The sequence below is a fragment of the Mastigoproctus giganteus genome, chromosome 4 (assembly GCF_048544385.1).
Source record: "Mastigoproctus giganteus isolate SK-2022 chromosome 4, ASM4854438v1, whole genome shotgun sequence".
Lineage (NCBI taxonomy): Eukaryota > Metazoa > Arthropoda > Arachnida > Uropygi > Thelyphonidae > Mastigoproctus > Mastigoproctus giganteus.
The window spans coordinates 209,242,241-209,261,799 of NC_143578.1; the positions used below are offsets into that span (position 1 = coordinate 209,242,241).

At 36.3% G+C, this 19,559-nt stretch overlaps 1 protein-coding gene across 1 annotated transcript in view; it reads left to right on the plus strand.

Annotated features, from left to right (window-relative positions):
- The first annotated feature begins 16,800 nt into the window (after nt 1–16,800).
- LOC150087361 (uncharacterized) overlaps nt 16,801–19,559 on the plus strand; it is a 31,154-nt gene continuing 28,395 nt past the window's right edge. The window contains exon 1 of the mRNA XM_090371152.1: nt 16,801–16,938. Within this exon, the coding sequence (XP_090227278.1) occupies nt 16,884–16,938 (55 nt within the window). The 5' untranslated portion in view covers nt 16,801–16,883. The remainder of the gene's footprint in view (nt 16,939–19,559) is intronic.

A 19,559-nucleotide genomic window follows, 5' to 3' on the forward strand; every position in this document is an offset into this window, starting at 1 on the left:
TCCAACATGTTATGCAGGGTTTTCCCTGCACAAAAGCCCAAAAATACCCTGTTATGCGAGATTTGCCGAAATTCTCTAACCATGTTAAAGCCAAACCGTGTTGTAGAAGTACCGTGTTATACGGGGGTTGCCTGTAACAGGCTTGCATAACACTAAGCCGACCGGAGCAATCGGCACCAGATAGGAGCTGACGCGCAAGGAATGCTGTGAATTTATAACGCTAAAATAAAGCATTCCTCCACTTGAGATTGGCTAATTAAGTCTCGATTGAAGGATATTTTAGAAATTCCTACAATCTTGGTCAGGAATTGAACCCGGACCTCTCGAGGGGAGTGGCAGACTGGCGGCAGGGGACGATGTATTAAATTGAATGAAAAGGAGATAAAACTGGAAAAAGTAGTTTACAGGACATGTCAAAGATGGCAGCACTATACATGGATTTCAGAGATTATCAAAGTACTGTATCAGATATTCCAAGAGCAAAATTTGTATACATATTTCAGATGAATATAAACCGGTAACTAGCATTAAATTTCATTCAGAAGGGACTTGAAAAAGTTTTTTTGTTTTTTTTTATTTGCTGATCTGATAACTGGCTTGTACGCGATTTGTTAAGCAAACAAAATGAAATAAGTCATCCAGCTGAACTTTTATGCAAAAGTAGAACTGCTCCAGGAAAACATTCAGAGGACCTGTCAATGCGGAATCGTTACAGGTACTACAAAAATCGGACGGCAGAGGGTGAGATGGCGATATTACTTCTTCAAACCGTCACTGAAGAAATAATATCATCATCCCCTACGTAGGTATACACCAAATGCCATTTGACTTGCCCTCACTTCTCAATTATGATTGTAATAGGGTCTTTAAATGTGTGGGATAGGAAGATATTAAGGAAAATCTTTGGCCCCGTAAAAGTCGGGGAAGAGTGGAAAATAAGGACAAACCAAGAGCTGTATGGAAAACCAGTTAGAGTAGGAGTGATAAAGATCAAGACTTAGATGGCAGGCCACGTGATACGAATGGGGGAAAACAGATGGCCAAGGAAAGCAATGGAAGGGCAACCGTAGGAAAAAGATTGAGAGGAAGACTGAGAAGGTGGGTGGGTGGGTGGATTATCATCCACCCACCCAGATAATCCACCCACCCACCTTCTCGGAGAATGACCTACGACAAGTATACCGTCTGTAAATTGCGTGTGTTGTATGGTCGGTTTTCTGTTTGCTGAACGAAAAACCAGAGTTTCCGGAAAAAAAAACCTGCTATCTCGCCTGAGACCGACTAATTCAGCCACACTGAAAAGGGCCCATAAAAATTCCTCATATCATCGATGGGACTCGAACTCAGGTCTTTTCCACCCGGTGTGAGGAGGTCGGCGATTGTACCAACTGTGCTACCTACTAGGGCCCCTTCTCAATTAAGCCAAGGAAACTGTAGGTGCTCCTTGCTATGAAAACAAAAAGACAAGACATCCTTTATATTTATTATCAGTAGTTTTATTATAATCAGTTCAAATTATTACAAACGTCCTGCTGTTAGTTTTATTTTTTATTAATGTCTACTTTAATACACTATCAAAAAATAAAATGAAATTAGGCGTAGTTTTCTAAGTTAAAATAGAAGTCGATGTTTTGCACGTACAATAATAAATAAATTAGTATAGCAGATCTATACACTGCAACCCCTCAGTATAAGTTTATACAACCTCTAAATGAATTTCTGGTTGCGCTCAGGGGTCGGCTGCCAATTTGTTAACAAGGGGATCGCTCGAAAATTTCAGCGAAGGATCATTCCCAGTTAAACCAGTCTATTACATTTTATCGTACTAATTAAGGAAGTCTGAGAGAGAGAGAGAGAGAGAGAGAGAGTAGAAGGGAATCACCTTCAAGAAAGAGAAGAATGATGATATCCAGCTCAGGACCCTGGATGTATCACGAATTATACTGCTGTTTTATTTATTTTAAATTAAAACCCCTTACTATGGTTCCTAAAGTTAATAAACCTCATACAGAGAAGAAAAGAAGAATAATTAAGAAGATTAAAGCTTATGAAAAATCTGATATAATAATATAAAATAGAACTGGTGTTAGTAGGAGTGTATTAATGGCAGAATATAACATTGGATCGTCAGCGTGTTTATGTTTTTTATGTGCAGTTAATAAAATTGAATTCTTAATCTCTCTATTTCTTATTTAGTCTCATTATTTCTGCATTACATATATTAAAAATAAAAATTTATAGATAACAGAAAAATCGAAATAACGGCACCTTGAATCAGAATAACGACTTTCAGAATAACGGCATCCCCAAAGGTGCCGTTATTCCATGAACTCTGTAATAAATTATTTGGACATTTTAACAGTACAGTATTATCCATGACAGTATAGCAGTTTTGCCACTACCATTCGTTTGGAGGGGCCTGGTTTCGAATCCTGTAAAACTGGAGACCTCTTCAATAGGAGCTGTAGTTATTCCACTTTTTCAACCTGCACAACATGCAAATCGGCACTACACTGGTCAGACAGAATACTTAACGATCCAAGTTGCACTTTTTGGTAGATGAAAAAATAGTTTCACCATTAAACACCATCCGAAGGAATTGAAAATAAAGAGGTGATATGATAAATATATGCCACGGAAACCAACAGCTAATGATGTTTTTAATTCTCTTCAGATCGCTACTAGGTTGACCGAATCACGAAACCAATCGAATCAGAACCAATTTACGAGTTTCATAAAAACACAGAATCTTGCAGAGAAAAAAAAAAAAAATATAATAATAATGAGACCTGACATTATTCAAACAGCAAAACACTGGAAATTATATTTAAGCTACTGTATATAGTTTAAAAATAATTTCAGTGGCATCCGTGTTTGAAGATCGCCTGTTCTCTTAAGGGGACTAACCATCAAGAACCAGGTAAAAGGCTGTAACTAGATGCATCATAAGGGAAATAAGGATCCCTAAATCCACCAAGAGAAATAAAGCTCCCTCTTCTGATTTTTTTCCCTTTGGGAATATCTTAAAGAGCTGGATTTTAAAAAGAACAATCCATATTCGGTTTAAAAACTAAAGGATACAACAACGAGTTAACTGCCGCCATTCCTCAGGTCATTTTCACCGCATTGCCGAAGACATGTTGCGTTCCAGCATGTTTAGCACAGAATGGTAGGCGGTTCCAACATCGCTTACTGCACTGTAACGTTATACAACAGGGCTACACGTCAATCGAATTATATGTTGTTCCCACAAGTGTATATATACACTGATGATCACTGAATTATGATCACCTACCTGATACCATGTTGGGCCACAGTTCGCACGGGTAACAGCCGCTATTCACTTAGGAATTGAATCCACTAGATACCTCAAGACGTCCGTAGGGATCTGCAGCCATTCTGCCTGCAACACTTTCCACTGTCGGAAGAGATGACAGTTGCGCGTCCATCCGCCTCACTTCCCGTTCCAAAACAACCTAAAGGTGTTGTTCTGGATTGAGGTCAGGCGAACTTAGAGGCCAATCAAGATCAGTGATACCTTCACTGAGTTTCTCGAACCACTCGTGCACAGTGCAGGCCCGATGACATGCTGCATTATCGTCTTGGAAGATCCAATTTCTGTCCAGGAAAAAATGTAACATGGCAGGATGCACATTTTTTTTTTTTTTTTTTTTTTTTGTGGTAGTTTTTGGCGCATCGGCTTCTGTGGCCATAATGCACCTCCCAAGGTTTTTGCAGTACTTTGATCCAAGCTCGAGGCGGGATTCGAATCCGTGACCTTTGGGTTGCCAGGCAGGCACTTTACCCGGTCGGCAGGATTGCACATAGTGTCCTAAGAACTGCCCGCAGAACCCATCAGTGAAACGATTCATATGCACCAAAGGTCCTAATTCGTGTCAGAAAAACATGCCTCATATTAAGCAACCACCGCCACCTGTCCGGATAGTGGGTACCATACACAATGGGTCCATGGACTCGTGTTGCCTGCACTAAACACGAAGGCGTACGCCAACGTGTTATACCAAGTATTTGGATTCATCCGACCAGCACACTCATTTCCAGTCCTCTAGTCAGTGTTCAACCAATGTGTTGTTGACACCAGAGCATTTACCATCGACGATGATCGTCGATGAGGAGAGGGTATCTGTTTGGTCGTCAGCTATGGAACGCCTTAAGTCTGAGTGTGCGGCGCATCGTTATTTGGGATATTGTTCTTGCATTCCCCATATACAGTATGTATTCCAATGCCAACTGTCGCACAGTGACCTGCCGTTGAGAAGTACTATGCTCTGCTTGTTTGTTATTTGGTTTTTAGGAGCATTAGCAACTAAGGCCATATTGCTCCGGGGATATGCGGTGGTCATTCCCTGACCTTTCCGCATATATACAAGAAGCGTGTGCTACGCACTGCTGCTCCTGCCCACATGACTACGGAGGCGCCACTATGCTCTACACCCTTCGCTCACCACGAACATCCACTTTTCGTAATCCTTTACAGTTCTGTCTGCAAGAAGTGGTTAGACCTGTTCGACACCAATCTTTATGCACTTTAATTACAGTGGGCAACCGATAAGACGTGCCGTTTCTGATATGGACGCACGAGTTCCCACAGTCATGTCCTTTTGAAACTCCGTAATATCTTGACTATGTCCCATAACTATGAAACTTTTTCTTTTTATACTGCGAACCATGTGGCATAGTCCATTACGGATGGGGTGGTCATAATTCAGTGATCATTAAGTGTAGTAGCAGTGGCGGCCACATAAATTGCATCACTGTCTTAAAGTTTAATATTTCCTTAATAACTCCTTTTATAGGTAAAATTATGTCATCTTAAGACACTATTACATTATCGTGTAAAATTACTGTGATTGCATCACCATTTGGTAACATTACGGTGATATTGCATCATCTTGTTTATAAAAGCATCCTCCTACTGCTATCTGTTTTCCAGTTCAGCAGCAGTATGGCATACACTCAGATATCTCCAAGGAAGAAAAGCGTAATTATTGCTATTGACAGGGGGGACTTTTCTAGTCCACGTATAGCTGCAGAAGTTGGTTGCAGTCGGTCTACTGTGTAGATCGACATCAAACGGACATTATAAACGGGACAAGGTTTATCTTATTTCTCATGGCTCTTAGGCCCATGGTCACTACGAAATATTTGGATGTGCTCATTGGCGGGTCACATAGCCTAAACAACCAGGACCAACCTTGCTTCGACCATCAACAACAGGCTAGCCACGGATGGCTTGAAAAGTTTCTTTCGTAGTAGTAACAGTACTACAAGTTTCAACAACAAAAAGCTGAAGTCTTTTATTAGAGAATAAATAAATGTATTATCTTCTCGTATTTAGTGATTGAAGTAATGCAACTCACTGTGAACTTAAACAGCTCTCTGTAATAACCAGCTTTTGTAACTTATTTCTATCCCTTTAGGGAAGTACTGATTACTTGAAGTAATGCAGTCCTCTTTGTGAAGGACTCAAAGAAAATACCTATTAAAATAGCAATACTTTTTTCTCTCAATAGGGAAGTGCTATTTATTGAAATAGTGCAAAATCAAGGCATTGTGAAGGGGGACAGCAATTCGTATGAGAGAGAGATCTCAAAGTCAGAATTACACAGAAAATTAAAACTTTTTTTTTTTAACCGTCATCTGGACTGGAATCCTCGAATAATAATATATCATTATTATGAAGGTATAAATGCATGACGATAAATCAGTGCCCAAATGATTACAGTACTCAAAATAGCATTTTGCTGAATAAAAAATGTGGAAGCGGTGCAATGAGTAACTAACAGATAGGGCTTTTCTGTGATTGGCTGAAACTTCAAATCTTTTTTTAAGTGTTTAAGGGATAGTCCAGAACAGTAGTTTTCACACTTTAGTGATATATTTTTACATAAGCAGCTCTTTTAACTTAAAAATTTTTTCGTGATCCCCCCCCCCCCCACCTCCACACGCTCAACAAAATTATCCCTGAAGCATCTCTACCCCCCCCCCCGAGGTTGGTCGACCACAGCTTGAGAAACGTTAGTTTAAAGGAATATGTTCTGCAAACCTGCCAATAATCGAAAGATTATTGGCTGGTTTTTATATTTTTTATATTTATATTTTTACATGAATATACATTGCTGCTCACCATCAGAGCGTAGCTACCCTTTTTCGGGCCCGGAGGCAAATAACATGTTCGGGCCCCTACTTAAATGAAAATTGCTAAAACAGGCAACAGCCAAAGACCGGGCCCCTAAAGGGCCCAGGTACAATTGCCTTGCCTGCTTACATGGTAGCTACGCCACTGCTCACCATGTAAAACCCAAGAATTTTTCATTTTCTTTCAGACGAAAAAAAAATTAATGCATTTCGTCAGGAGGTTATTATTTTTTTCCGGGGATTTACTTTTCAAAACTCGATTAGTAAACTTTCGAGACTGTGAATTTCTTATAGCAAAAATAGTGCTTCCGTATCGAGACAGTTTTCAGAGAAACCAATTTTCAGTATTAAACAGGAAAAAAGGAATGACTGAGTGACATAATGAAGGTATCCCATGTACATATAACATCAATAAGAACAATGTCATATCGTCACTTATGCCTGTAGGCTTTGGTTTAAGTGGTCAAAATACATGGGAGTACTGTGTACACTTACCGCCTTCTTTACAGCTTACTGTGCAGTGCAATATAACATCTGAATGTAGACATTAAAAAAGCTGAAATATCTGAATTAAACAATAAATGCGAAATGAGAAAAATGAGTAAGAGGAGACGGTGAATTTATACAGCGGATATGTTATTAAGAACGAATTTTCAATTCTTATACACCGGAATATACGGTAATTTTAAAGCTACCACCAGATAGTTAGAAGCTTTAAGAAGTGGCAGTGTCTTACGTACCTAATCAAATTTTTGTAACGTTATTTTTTATTAATTAATTAATTTATTTATTTTTGCAGAAATTGTTTAACTACTTAAGTAAAGAAGTTATATATTTTAATCATAAATATTACAACATAACTTATTAGTAGTAGTTGCAAATGATGCAAGTAAGTTTATATAGAATTTAAGAAAATGAAGTTTCTCGATGTAATTTACATAGTTCTTTGACGTAATTTTGTATTTAGTGAAAAGATGATCCCATAGAAATTCAAAGAATAATCCCAGGGGCTCACATCTGGTGAGTATGGGCTTGGCACACCCAGGGTCCTGAGCATAAGTCTCAGGCTTCCTTGCACCATATGGCTAATAATAATTTTAATAATCTATATTTCCTGTACAGCACATAGCATTTTTCCATGTTAACGATATCACCTTTTTAATAAATACGTCACCTAGATGTATTGATGTGGCTCCATCTAGGACATAAATTCTAAACTAAATTCACTTTGGACATAAATTCTAAACTAAATTCACTTTGGACATAAATTCTAAACTAAATTAACAGATAGTATATTTGATATAATCCTATTTGAAAAAAATATTTATTACTGAATATCTTTTGGCAGTGCAAAAATGGTTTGGATGAACGGTAGCATTCCGAATAAATACATATTCTTCTTGAACAAAACGCAGATGTGAATTATGCACCGCAATGTAATACTCCTCAAATATCGTTGCTGTCACAATGAAACTGACTTCTACAACCAGTCTAAAAATACCTCACTCCATATCCAATTCCAGTGACATCACTGGAACCTCGTTATTCACCGTTTTCTGAATTGGATACCCTTGTATATACTTTGCATTCACTTTTAAATATTTTCTTTAAAAATATTTATGACGTAATTTATGGTTTTTAAGAATGAATACTGTATATACACCTGATAAAGGAGTATAAAGCCTTTAAAAGAATAAGCAGAATGAATGGAGGGAGGTATTTTCATGTTGGCAGAAAATAGAACAATGGGACAGTTATAAAATTTTGGGTAGTAATAAAAGATTAGATCTCAGGAAGTTCACCTGTGGACAGCATACTGTTGATAAATGGAATAAGTTGCCCCCACCAAATGTAGTTGAGGGGGGACAACTTATTCCATTTATCATAAGATTAAAGTTCGAATTAGATTTTTGAAAATGGGCAGATTGCAATTGACTCAAGATATATATTTTTTTTTTTTTTTGGGAAGGGGGCTATAAAATAGAAATCAGTCATTTCAATCACATTAATTTACAATATCCAGTACAGAAACTTCAAACTGGGTTTAAAAAAGCTGTTGTTCTGTCTATCAGTAAAAATTGTAGCAAGCAAAGGATTTGCAGTTTTCTTTTATGGAAAAGCTGGTAATATACGCAAAATTTATGAAAAAATAAGACAAATATCGGTCCTTTCAATTAACTGATCACATGTGCGAGGCTATTTCAACGAGTTACCTCAGTACATCACAGTAAGCGGTAGTCTTATCTTTCCTAAGTATAATGCTACTTATTGGTGATGTTACCTTCACAGACGACCGTTTTTATGATTATTGCCATCTCATTAATAGGAGGACACATCCCAACAGTGCAGCACGATTTAACTAACAAGATGGGTCGCCAAAAGAACTTTGCCCAATTTTTAGTGATGAAATGACGCCTCCCATCAATGAAGTGACAAACTATGTTCAAAGATACTCTTACTTTTAGTATTTTACATAAAAATAAGACTTCATGCTACATCAAGAAAGCAAAATACAGTATACTTTTTTTTTTTTTTTTAAGCTTTCTATGTAATGAAGCCCATACTATGAAAATTTGTACTCATAATCGTTGAACTTTCAGGAACTATCAAACACTAAAAAAAAAAAAAAAAAAAAAAAGATAAAAAATAAAAAGGCGCGTGTTGTCTCGGGTATTGTGTAACAACCATCATTACTTTGATAAATGAGATAGACTTTTTAGATTTGCTCTCTTAATTCATTTCTTTCGATTGATTATAGTTTAATGGAGTGTCGAATATAATCGTGTTATAAAATATCAAACTGTGCCACACTGAGGAATTAAATATAACTTTTTCGCGTTTGTTTATTTTTATATTATTATCTATCTATACATTAAAAAAAAGTTTTCCTCCTAGTGATATTTATTCGAGCCAATGGGAAAAGAGGACGAGGCAATTACGTAACAAATGGAATTAATTATTGACAACTGCCTCCATAACGTTCACTAACCTCGTGCACGTGATTCACTGTCTAACATTTGATGTTTCATTGTAACGTTTTTTTGTATATTAATGAATATTGTATATTCGTAAATATTGTAGTTTAGTATTTTGTAAATATTTCAGTTAATATTTTAGTCCTGCTCTCTGGGATGTAGCAATATTCCTCATGTACTATGGAACGCGAAGCAAAAGGCCTGTTCCTAAGTGACCTGTGTAAACGAAGTCAAGTACTTCGATGAAAGCAAGAAAGACGGCGATAATTGACAGATGAAGGCAACTCCCTTTTCTGATTGTTTTGTGTCGTCGAGGAGGGGGGGCTTAGCTTAGGTAGGGTGTTTATCCCTCCATTCCGCTGTTTTAAAATAGGAAAACGAGTTCCCGATTTACAAACAGCGGAAAAACACCCTAGGCATATCAACTTAGGAGGACAGTGGGGGGGGGGAAAGAAGTGGCATCTGCCAATCCAATCACTGCTTTGTTCCTGTCCGTTTGTCGAAATATAGGAGTCACAACTTGTCAATCACTGCTTTCCCACTGTTTTGCTTGCCGCCATGTTGGAGGGTGTACACCGTTCTGGAATTTTACCGTGATGTTTATTCGACCTTGAGAATGCCGCGCACTACAAATGCATTACATAGGTCATTTCGTGATTAGATATCGACCAGTGCGTTTCGACAGGTGTGTCTTTTACATAGAAAAGATTTGACTTACTCCGTATACCGCTACATTTTACGTAGAAAAGCGTGCACGGGGGTGGGCGAGCAGGGGGAAAAGCCCCCTAGTTATTATTATCCACGTGGTACAAGGAAGCCTGAGGTTTATGCTGTACCAGACAAAAAAAACTGAGTTACCCTGAGAGAGAGAGAGAGAGAGAGTCAGAAATAGCAGAAAATCACCAAGAAAGAGAAGAATGATGATACCCAGCTCAGGACCTTGGATGTGCCAAGCCCGGATGTGCCTGAATGTGTCAGGACCCTGGATCTCCTAAGCTGGATATCATCATTCTTCTCTTTCTTGGTGATTCCCTTCTATTTCTGACACAATCTCTCTCTCTCTCTCTCTCTCTCTCTCTCTCTCTCTCTCTCTCTCTCTCTAGTATCTTGTAAATTTTTGAGCACAGTTTAACAAATTAATGCTAAAATGAAATAAATTTTCAAAATAAAATTTTTCAAAATCATATTTTTGAAAAATATATGATTCATCACTTACATTGGAAGGTTTTAATGGCATAAGCTTATTTTGCTGTGTAGACATTTTAAGTGATTGTAATATATATTATAATGAAAAAGAAAATACTAACAAAATCTAAGTTAATTTTTTTATTTTTACAATGAAATTTTTTTTGTATTGTGGAAGGATGAAAAACTCGGTCATCATTGGGGAAAAACCCAACCATCTAACTAAGTCCTGATGAGCCTGTACTTTCGTCAACTTAATTAACAGCATGGAATATCATGTACTGATCTTACAATGCATAACATTCATTGAAAAAATTAAGTAAGTATGGTAAAAAGCAAACATAATAAATGATTAAATATAAGAAGTTTTATAATTAATGCCACCGTGATTGTAATGGTGACGAATGACATTCCAAAGTTCCTTAGGCTCAGTCAGGCATTTTTGCCATAAGTACACATATATAATTACGGTATATTAAGGTATTCACGACAGCGTAAACTCATATTACGAGTTGCGCAGGTATTGCACTACTTTAAAACGAATGACATCATCAAAAGTCTAAACTGCCATTTATTTTTAAAAGATGATACGCTGCTATTGAGGGATCACAATTCTATGCGAATATAACTTCTGCACCATAGACAGCGAAATAATGGCTAATGTTTAATTTTATTAATGGCTAAAACAAGGTATATCAAGCACAAGCTGTGAGATTTTTTTTTAAAACCTTTCATGATAACCATCATCTCACCCCAGGGGCACACATCTGGTGAGTGTGGACTTGGCATACCTAGGGTCCTGAGCTGGATATCATCATTCTTCTCTTTCTTGGCGATTCCCCCCCCCCCCCCTCTCTCTCTCAAAATAACTCGGGAATTTTTTTTTTTTTTTGGCTGGTGTAGCATAAGCCTCAGGCTTCCTTGCACCATATGGCTAATAATAATAATAATCTTCACTTTAATTTTATTTAAGACAAAAACACATGCTACAAGCCCTCATAACAGTGGGTAAAAAATATATATATATGATTAATGAGTAATAATTTAGAGAAATCATTAAAACATAATTACAAAGAAAATCTGTAGGGAAAGCAATTACTGAATCCACTTATATAAAATAAGTATTTCTGTATAATTCTGAAATATTTCATCTCGCTCATAGGTGTTTGACGTGTTTGTTGCTTATGTGAGATTCTATGTTGTTCGCTCGCAATTTTTCTCAGTTATTGCAAATGTTAAATGACAATGATATTAATGCAATTTAGTTAAATATAAAACCTTACCAACCTCCAATTATTTATCATTAACGAACTCTTAGCAATTATAGCTCCAACACAAAAATCTATTCATCTATAAACCAATAAAAACTTATCTTCCCTGTCATAAAAACAAAAAACAAAACAAAACGCTGCGGACTTAGCAAACGATTGCCATCGGAATGTAAATCACAGCGCCACCTCATGCAAGTTATTATAAGAGTTTATTTTAGAAAATAAAAAAAGTACCTAAATACATTTGCATTTATTAAATCAAAATTTAATAAATTAATATTTCATTACCAGCACTACTAATATAAAAAACCCTATTTTAAATTCACAATGACACCTCTAATTAACTTAAACAGACTAGCTTCCTTTGCGTTCAAAATTCAGTTCATTTTGCCTGTTGCCTGTTGCTTTTGCGATGATGAAAAAAAAAATTAATAATAGAGTACTAATAAGACTGATATTATATCGCTCAAGTGATGTTTCGAAAATCTCATATTGACATCAGCGATATTTGCGTCCAATTAGAGTTTGAACTTGCTGGATTTAAGTATACCATGTTCGGACGCTAGATTTTGATATAAATTATTCGGGTCGTAGAATAGTAGAGAAAAAAAAAATAAATAAACTTTTCATTTCATTTTGAAGCGAATGTGATATTATTGTATATTATCATACGCTTTTTTTTTTTAGAATATACAAACCTTTTGAAACTATCTAATACTTGTTTACACTATATTTTGAACCAGAGGCTAGAAACCTTTCCCACAGTTTTGTGTGAATGATTACTACAACCTTTGATTGTAGTAATCATTCATACAAAACTGTGGATACTGCCACTGGCAAGCACCCTGGAAACAGTTCATAAATTGACTGGAAAGAAAGTCAAATAGTTTCAAATGAATGGAAAGTTATGAGAAATATTTAAATGTGAACCCCGTCCACGATTATTCGGGCTGTGATGGGTAATTTGCTATGCTTTCTTCTGCATGGTCTTTATGCAAAGATAGAAACATGTAATAAATAATTTAATAAATTGCGAATGAATTTGGCTGAATAGGCAGAGAGGTCAAAAAGAGAAGACCTGGATTAAGACGTCTCCGGCAAGGAATGTCAGAGTACGTGTACAAATTACCTTAACGGTAAGAGCTATGGAGTTAAAATTAAAAGGAATTAGGAGGATAATTTAGAGGGCTGTAGATAGAAAATAAACTTTACTGAGATCATAACTGAAATTAACATAAATTAGTGGACTAGAAAGTTTTTGGGAGGTTTGGTTCTTTTTGCTGATACTAGTGTTTCATTAGTTTGACTATTAGTGACACTTGATTGTTGCTTCTACTTTGCCAGAAACAAGTTTGAGTAATATCTTAAGTGGGTAAGTAGGAAATAAGTATATTTTAAATAGCAATAATAACAATTATTATTTTAACGGTCCCGGCATTACCCAAATCGGCGCGCGTGTGTATTGTTTTTTCTGTAGAAGTGCGTGTTGACGGGGCGATTTGCATGTGGTGCGGACTGATAAACCCTACTCCATCTGTCTGAGATTTGCTAATCACTGCTTCTATTGAACAGAAGTTTAGAAATTGCGACATGTATTGTGCGGCGGTACCAATGTAGGACGGCACCTAAACGTTAGGTAAACTTCTCCTGCCTCCTAAAGGGTTGCCAATAAGATCATTCAGTCATTACAGCTGGGTTGCGAAAATCATTTTAAAGCTATCCTTAAAATTGAAGGAACAATGGATCTCGCTGTGATCATAACAAAAGTAGTGATTCGCACTACATGATAGAAGAGATGGAGGAAAAAAGAAAGTAGAGCTTTGATCTGAAATATATATACTTTGTTTTAGCCACCGCCCATTAAGTTGGGCGGTGGTATTGCACCGACTGATGAGAGACTTATGTTCGTTTCCTGATAAGTCGAAAATCGGACATTCAAGATCCTTTCCATCTCTGTCTGTGTTTGGCCGGCTTCCACCCTAAAAACTACACCTCAATGAACCATTCATATGGTGTCTTTGTGCCATCGGATCACGAAACGTGTACAATCAAATTGAGTCACGCACAATCATTGAAAACTACCCATAATTGCATATTAGAACGATGAACACACGTGCCCACTTGAGCAATTTGAGTTCTATTCACAAAGTATAAAGGCGCGTGAACTCAACCCTATCTTAATTTTTACCACCAGTATGCTTTTGGATTTACTCGTGGATGATGTACTCAGGCGTTATTAACAATCCACCAAGTTGTAAAGGGTCAACAAATTTGTTTGCCACAAAACAATCTTAACAACTTCCAAAAGTGGCAGACTTCGCTATTATCGCTGAAAAATGTCCACTATCAAATTCAAAGACCGACGGTTAGGAGAATTCGTCGGCTAAGACCACCCATATCCGAACCGAACGAATTACAGGTTCAAAATTACTGTTTATAATGTCCCAAAGAGAATCCGAACTCTGCGAACATTCAAAGAAAAACATTTCGGTAAGATCACAACTTATACCTTAGAAAGAAGGATTAAATTTTTGCCAAAATTTTAGAAAAAGATATTTTAATTAAGGAAAATAGAAATTTAAATTTTTTGGATATTTAACTGCATATAGTACACCTTCTTGACTTCCAATTTTCTATTCCTCAAATTCGCATGTCTGTTTTTTCCACTAATTCGTTTACATAAAAATGTGTTTCATCCGAGAACCAAATATTGTTTAGAATTCAAGGGATGACTTGGAGAAATTAAAGTAAGCGTGAAAAGTTGAACCGACGATTTTGGTCATGATTATTCAGCTTTGAAGGCTTGTCTAAGAATTTTTTTTTTCCCCGAAAATTCTCTGTACCCACTGTGCGTCACAGCATAGTGAGTTCGCCACTTGTCATTTGTGAGATATCTGGATTCAATTCCTGTTAAAGACGGGAAGAATTCTTGGCAGCCTCTTCAGTCAGAACAGTATTTAGTCTATTTCAGACGGGGGGTATTCCCCACTAGTAGTCCATGTTTTTCATTCCTCACTACATTAGACAGCGAGCACTCTTGTATAGATGATGCATGATAAAATATCTACATCCGGTGCCATATAAACCGGCACTCTGTGATCGAAGTTGTCGATGTGCCAAGGAATCTCACAAACCACCAAATGACTACTGTGAGACAAAACAAACCGTGTTTTGTGGCTTGCAATTGCTTTACAGTTTTTTTTTGTCTCGCTATTTTTCCATTAAATAACACCTTTCAGACCGTCTGAAACAAACTCAGTTTCTTTAAACATTCGTATCAAATTACACCGCCCTATAGTTCTATAAAGGAATATTCTTCCCTCTAAATTCTCTTCGATAATTTCTTTGCACCTGAGTAGTACTTTTGAACTGAAAAAAAAAAAAAAAAGGGAGTAAACAATAAATATTTTTGACGCCATTTTGACAATTACAGTTTTTTTTTTGTTAGCGCATCGGCTTCTGTGGCCACAATGCACCTCCCAAAATGTTTGCATTTTACTTTGATCCAAACCCGAGGGGGGATTCGAACCCGCGACTTTTGGGTTAGCAGGCAAGCACTTTACCCACCTGGCTAGCCCGGTCGGCGACAATTACAGTTGCTTAGTGTAAATTCTCAACAATTATTTGCATTTTGCTATTCAAAATTATTGTTTATAATGTCCCTAGGAGAATCCACTTCACTACTGGTCACTTTATTAATAGAGTGTTCTCCCATCGTTCCCCCAAGTCATTGCTCTGACAACGTAGCCTGAGTGACACAAGGGACATTGGACTATTCATGTAACAAAACTGTCTTTAATTCCTGTAGTGACGTGGAGAGAGGATTTTGGGACTCTGTTGCGAACGGCTCTCTTTCAGCAATGCTTTCGGACTGGTTCAATGTTTCTCTTTTATTGAAAATGTCTGTGCATGGAATAAGACCGAAGGCTATTCTGGGCTCAGTAAACATTATGAACATCCACTGATGTTTGGTCAGCAGACATGGGCTCTTCAATTATTTCTGGATCCCTGCTACTTTTGGGAACACTTCACCAAGTGGTTATGTGTTTTTATTCTAATACATCGAGCTATTAATATCAGTAATTGCTGTAATTCTGCTCGACTAGAGGCACTTCTGGTGCCTGATGTTTCCACCGGTTTCTATTGCATGAAATCATCTGAAATCATTTGTTTGCCACAAAACAATCTTAACAACTTAGAAACGGTCATTCTCCATCTTTCCTAATGCTCGTCACCTCAAATAAAATTTAGTAGCATTTTGGAAAGAAGTATTTATTCAAGGGCAAATTGGCCCTCTAAAACTTTCATGACAATGATTAATCCATTTCAAGTAAAAATTTTCCTTCAATATCAGTTATATATTGGAAGTAATTTGCATGTTATTGTTTATGTAACAAATAGTACTATTGACTGTAATAATTGGCCTTGGCTGGTTGTTTTAAGGTAACTAAGGCCATAAAGGTGTCACTGCATTTGTATCTGTAAATTGCTGATTTGTAAAGACTAATTTTCCTCTTAATAAGAAAAATAACAGTTTTAATTTAGAACTCATTTGAAGCTTTAAACAGTAGAAAAGTATTAATCTCATATATTGTTTTGTTCAAATTAAGTGCCTAATATCGTATATAATATAAGTTATCACACAAACAATATTTCGAGACAATTACATAATTTCTTTACATTATAGTTGTTTCCAAAACATTTTGGAGACAATTATATAACGCAAAAGAAATGAATGCTTATAAACTTTTTTATGCAAAAAATTCATAACGAAACTGCTAGCTGAGATTAAATATTTTTCTGAGGATAGATTACATTCTGGAGATATATTAATCCTTTTCATTCCTCTCTGTTGTGGTAGAATCCGTGTGAAAGTTCGATAGTTTTTCCTGATATTTTTAAGACTTACTAGAGGTTTTCTTAGACATATTAAAAATCTATAAAATCGTTCCAGCAGCTCTTGGAACCGGGGATTGATGAAATTCGATTTGAATTATTTAGTTCAAGCATCACTGTTGCCATATCATACAGAGAAGGGGATTTTAAGAAATTATACTCAGTGGTGATGGAGGCTTTATAATTACCGCTAGGCTGTCGCTCGAGGGAGTGGTGGTAGCTTCAGGTGGGGGGAAGAGAAAGGGAAGAGAAGAAGCAGTACAGACGGCCAGTTACCTCTGGTCCGACAGGTTCTTACGCAGGACCTACTTAAGCAAGTGAGCGCCTGAAAGCTAGATCTATTTATGTGGAGACTGCAGCCCTAAGTGGGGCACACAGCGTTTGTACTCGGTCTATTATGGATTTTGTGGTGATTTTTACTCTCTGTCTTCTGCTGTTAGTTCTGGTAGTAGGTAAGTAAAACTTTCTTTACCAGGTGTGTGGTAACGCTACTTCAAGCGTTAACATATCTGCTGAAAAATACCTTCCTTTGTTTGCTAGTGTGACGGTATACTGATGACCTAGTTTAGGGGTTTATTAAAACCTTCCAGGAAGTCGTTGCAATCTCTGCTTTTGCCAAGTGTCAGTGATTTGTACATCTTACTGGACATCTACTTTCGATAAGACGGTACTAACGAAAACAAGGAAAGAAACCGCCATGGAACTGTCTAATTTTATAGTTGGAAAAAATGAATCGGAAATCGATTAAATACTGAGCTTGTGAATTATTGGAGTTCACTGAAAAGTCGGGTACTACGCAGTAAAATAAGATAACGAAAAATTTTTGATAAACTATGAGTAATCATTATACCTGCACTGCCATCTTGCAGCCACTTCTTTCTTTTTCAATATACAAAACTAGCTGGAAAATCGATTATACTATACGTATGTAGTTTTTAGCCTGAGAGTATTCAAAAACATCTTTGTTTATATAATCCTTAAATTATCAACTTCCTTAAATCGGACGGGCAGCATGTTGTTAAAGAAATTTCTTCGAGACAGAATATATGTACCGTATTATCTGTTGAGTTAACTTCAAAATTTAGACTTTCAGACTTCTTAGAATTTCAAACATTTTAATATCTGCATCTTACAATTTTAAAATTATTATTAACCAAAGGGCAAAATAAAACTGGGTTACAATTATTAAAGTTTATTTTTATATTCCGGTACAGCCACCCAGTGACCAGTGGGGTTCCTGACTTCAATGTTTTACGGTAATCGATATAACAGTTCTCAGTTGACAATTGGTCTTCCTTTTTTTGTGGTGGAGTAAGATTTCGAAGATGAACATTCGTACCTGTGACCACATATGTTGTCCTATGTACACACCGGCTCACTAATCTCTGTAATCTTTTACATTATCATACATTATGAATATCCATAAGTTGTTGTTTTTTTATCTTTGATATTATGGTGATTTGGTTGTGATATTCATGGTGATCTATATCAATATACACACACACCCAGAAAGTACCAAATATCTTATTCTTTTACTTTTAAATCGATAAAAGTCATAAAACATTGTTCTACAAGTAGGGCATAACCTCATTTTGTACGTAAACAAATAAGCACATTACAGTACTTAGTACATCGATCTCATAATGTAATGGAATTTCACCTCGGTATTGCCCAACTCAATAAAAAGCGCTGCCCCAACAGAGACGTATACTGCTGTTTTATTTTAATGTATGCCATTATCAAAAAAAAACATCGTAAACAATTACTTGCAATGATATGTTATTAAAACTGATACTTTCTTATTAATTAATATTTTAAAACTAAATAAATAACAATTAAAAAGGGCTTTAAATTTATTATCGGGACATCGCATTTGAAAGAATACGCATGTTACAATTTAGTCGAACTTCGCTTTGTTTTTGGTTTCTGATATTACTTCAAAAACGATTTCAAAGTAATACTTATGATTCAAACTTCAGCTCCTTTAATGTGTTCTTTACTTTTTCTTTGTGAACATGATAATGGGTTCCCAAAATAATTCAAAATGTTTACAACTGATATTTATGTGTTACATGAAAGTTCTTTCGTAGTAATTTACTTTTAAGAGCCATTAAACGATATCAGTTTTGTCTACAAAATCAGCTTTATTTTTGTAATTAAAGCACAAGCTAAAACCAAACATATGAGATTTAAGTGATCATTGTTCTTTAGTACAACTTAAATCAAGTCTGATAGAACACTATTTCCTACCAACTGAGATAATCTCTGCATATATCAGTATGTCCAGCGATGCATGAAATTAGGAACTTTCGGTTTTAAGATACGAATAAAGTACCATGACCTAATGCTGGGGGTTGGATGAGTTTGGTCAGGGGTATTCTGAGACAAAAAGGAATAGGAAGGAGCTCTCTCTTTTAATTTAATAACATTCTTTCTGCTTTACTTGCTGAAGCAGGACACAGAAAATGGCAGACTGTGGTTACACCCACAGTTAAGTGAGTGGAAAATTGGGTGTTAACTCGATTCATTCTAACAGGGTCAACAGACTGGAGGCGGAGGAAGTACGCTCGAGCACTAAGGTTATCGTATTAATTTTCAGGATTCAATAGAGAAATTCACCTCGAATTCAGTTTCGGGACAACATCCGTGAATTTCTATTCATAAAGGCGCAGCTTGTATTGAAATCCTCAGTGATTCAATCGGACTGTTTGCTTTCTGTGTTAGTGTAACATCTAAACTGTAAGAAAGAAAATATAATTTATCTTATATAGGCATCCTAGGTAAGTTTTTCTACTTTTTAAATTTTTATATCCCACAATACTGGTAAAACTTCATTCTTTTAGAATAATTTTCGATGCAGCAAAGTTATCATTGTTCATTGATCATACTACTCCATTTGATCATCGATTTTATTTTACTTTCTATTTTCGAAGGAAAAACAAGTTGGTTCATGTACGCAGTACGTTACATTTCAGGCACATTAGCTAATAGTAATAATTCATAATTTTTAACAAAATAAGTCAACCCATCGACAGGGAAATTTCTACTTTTTACCAAGATCCTAAAATATTCT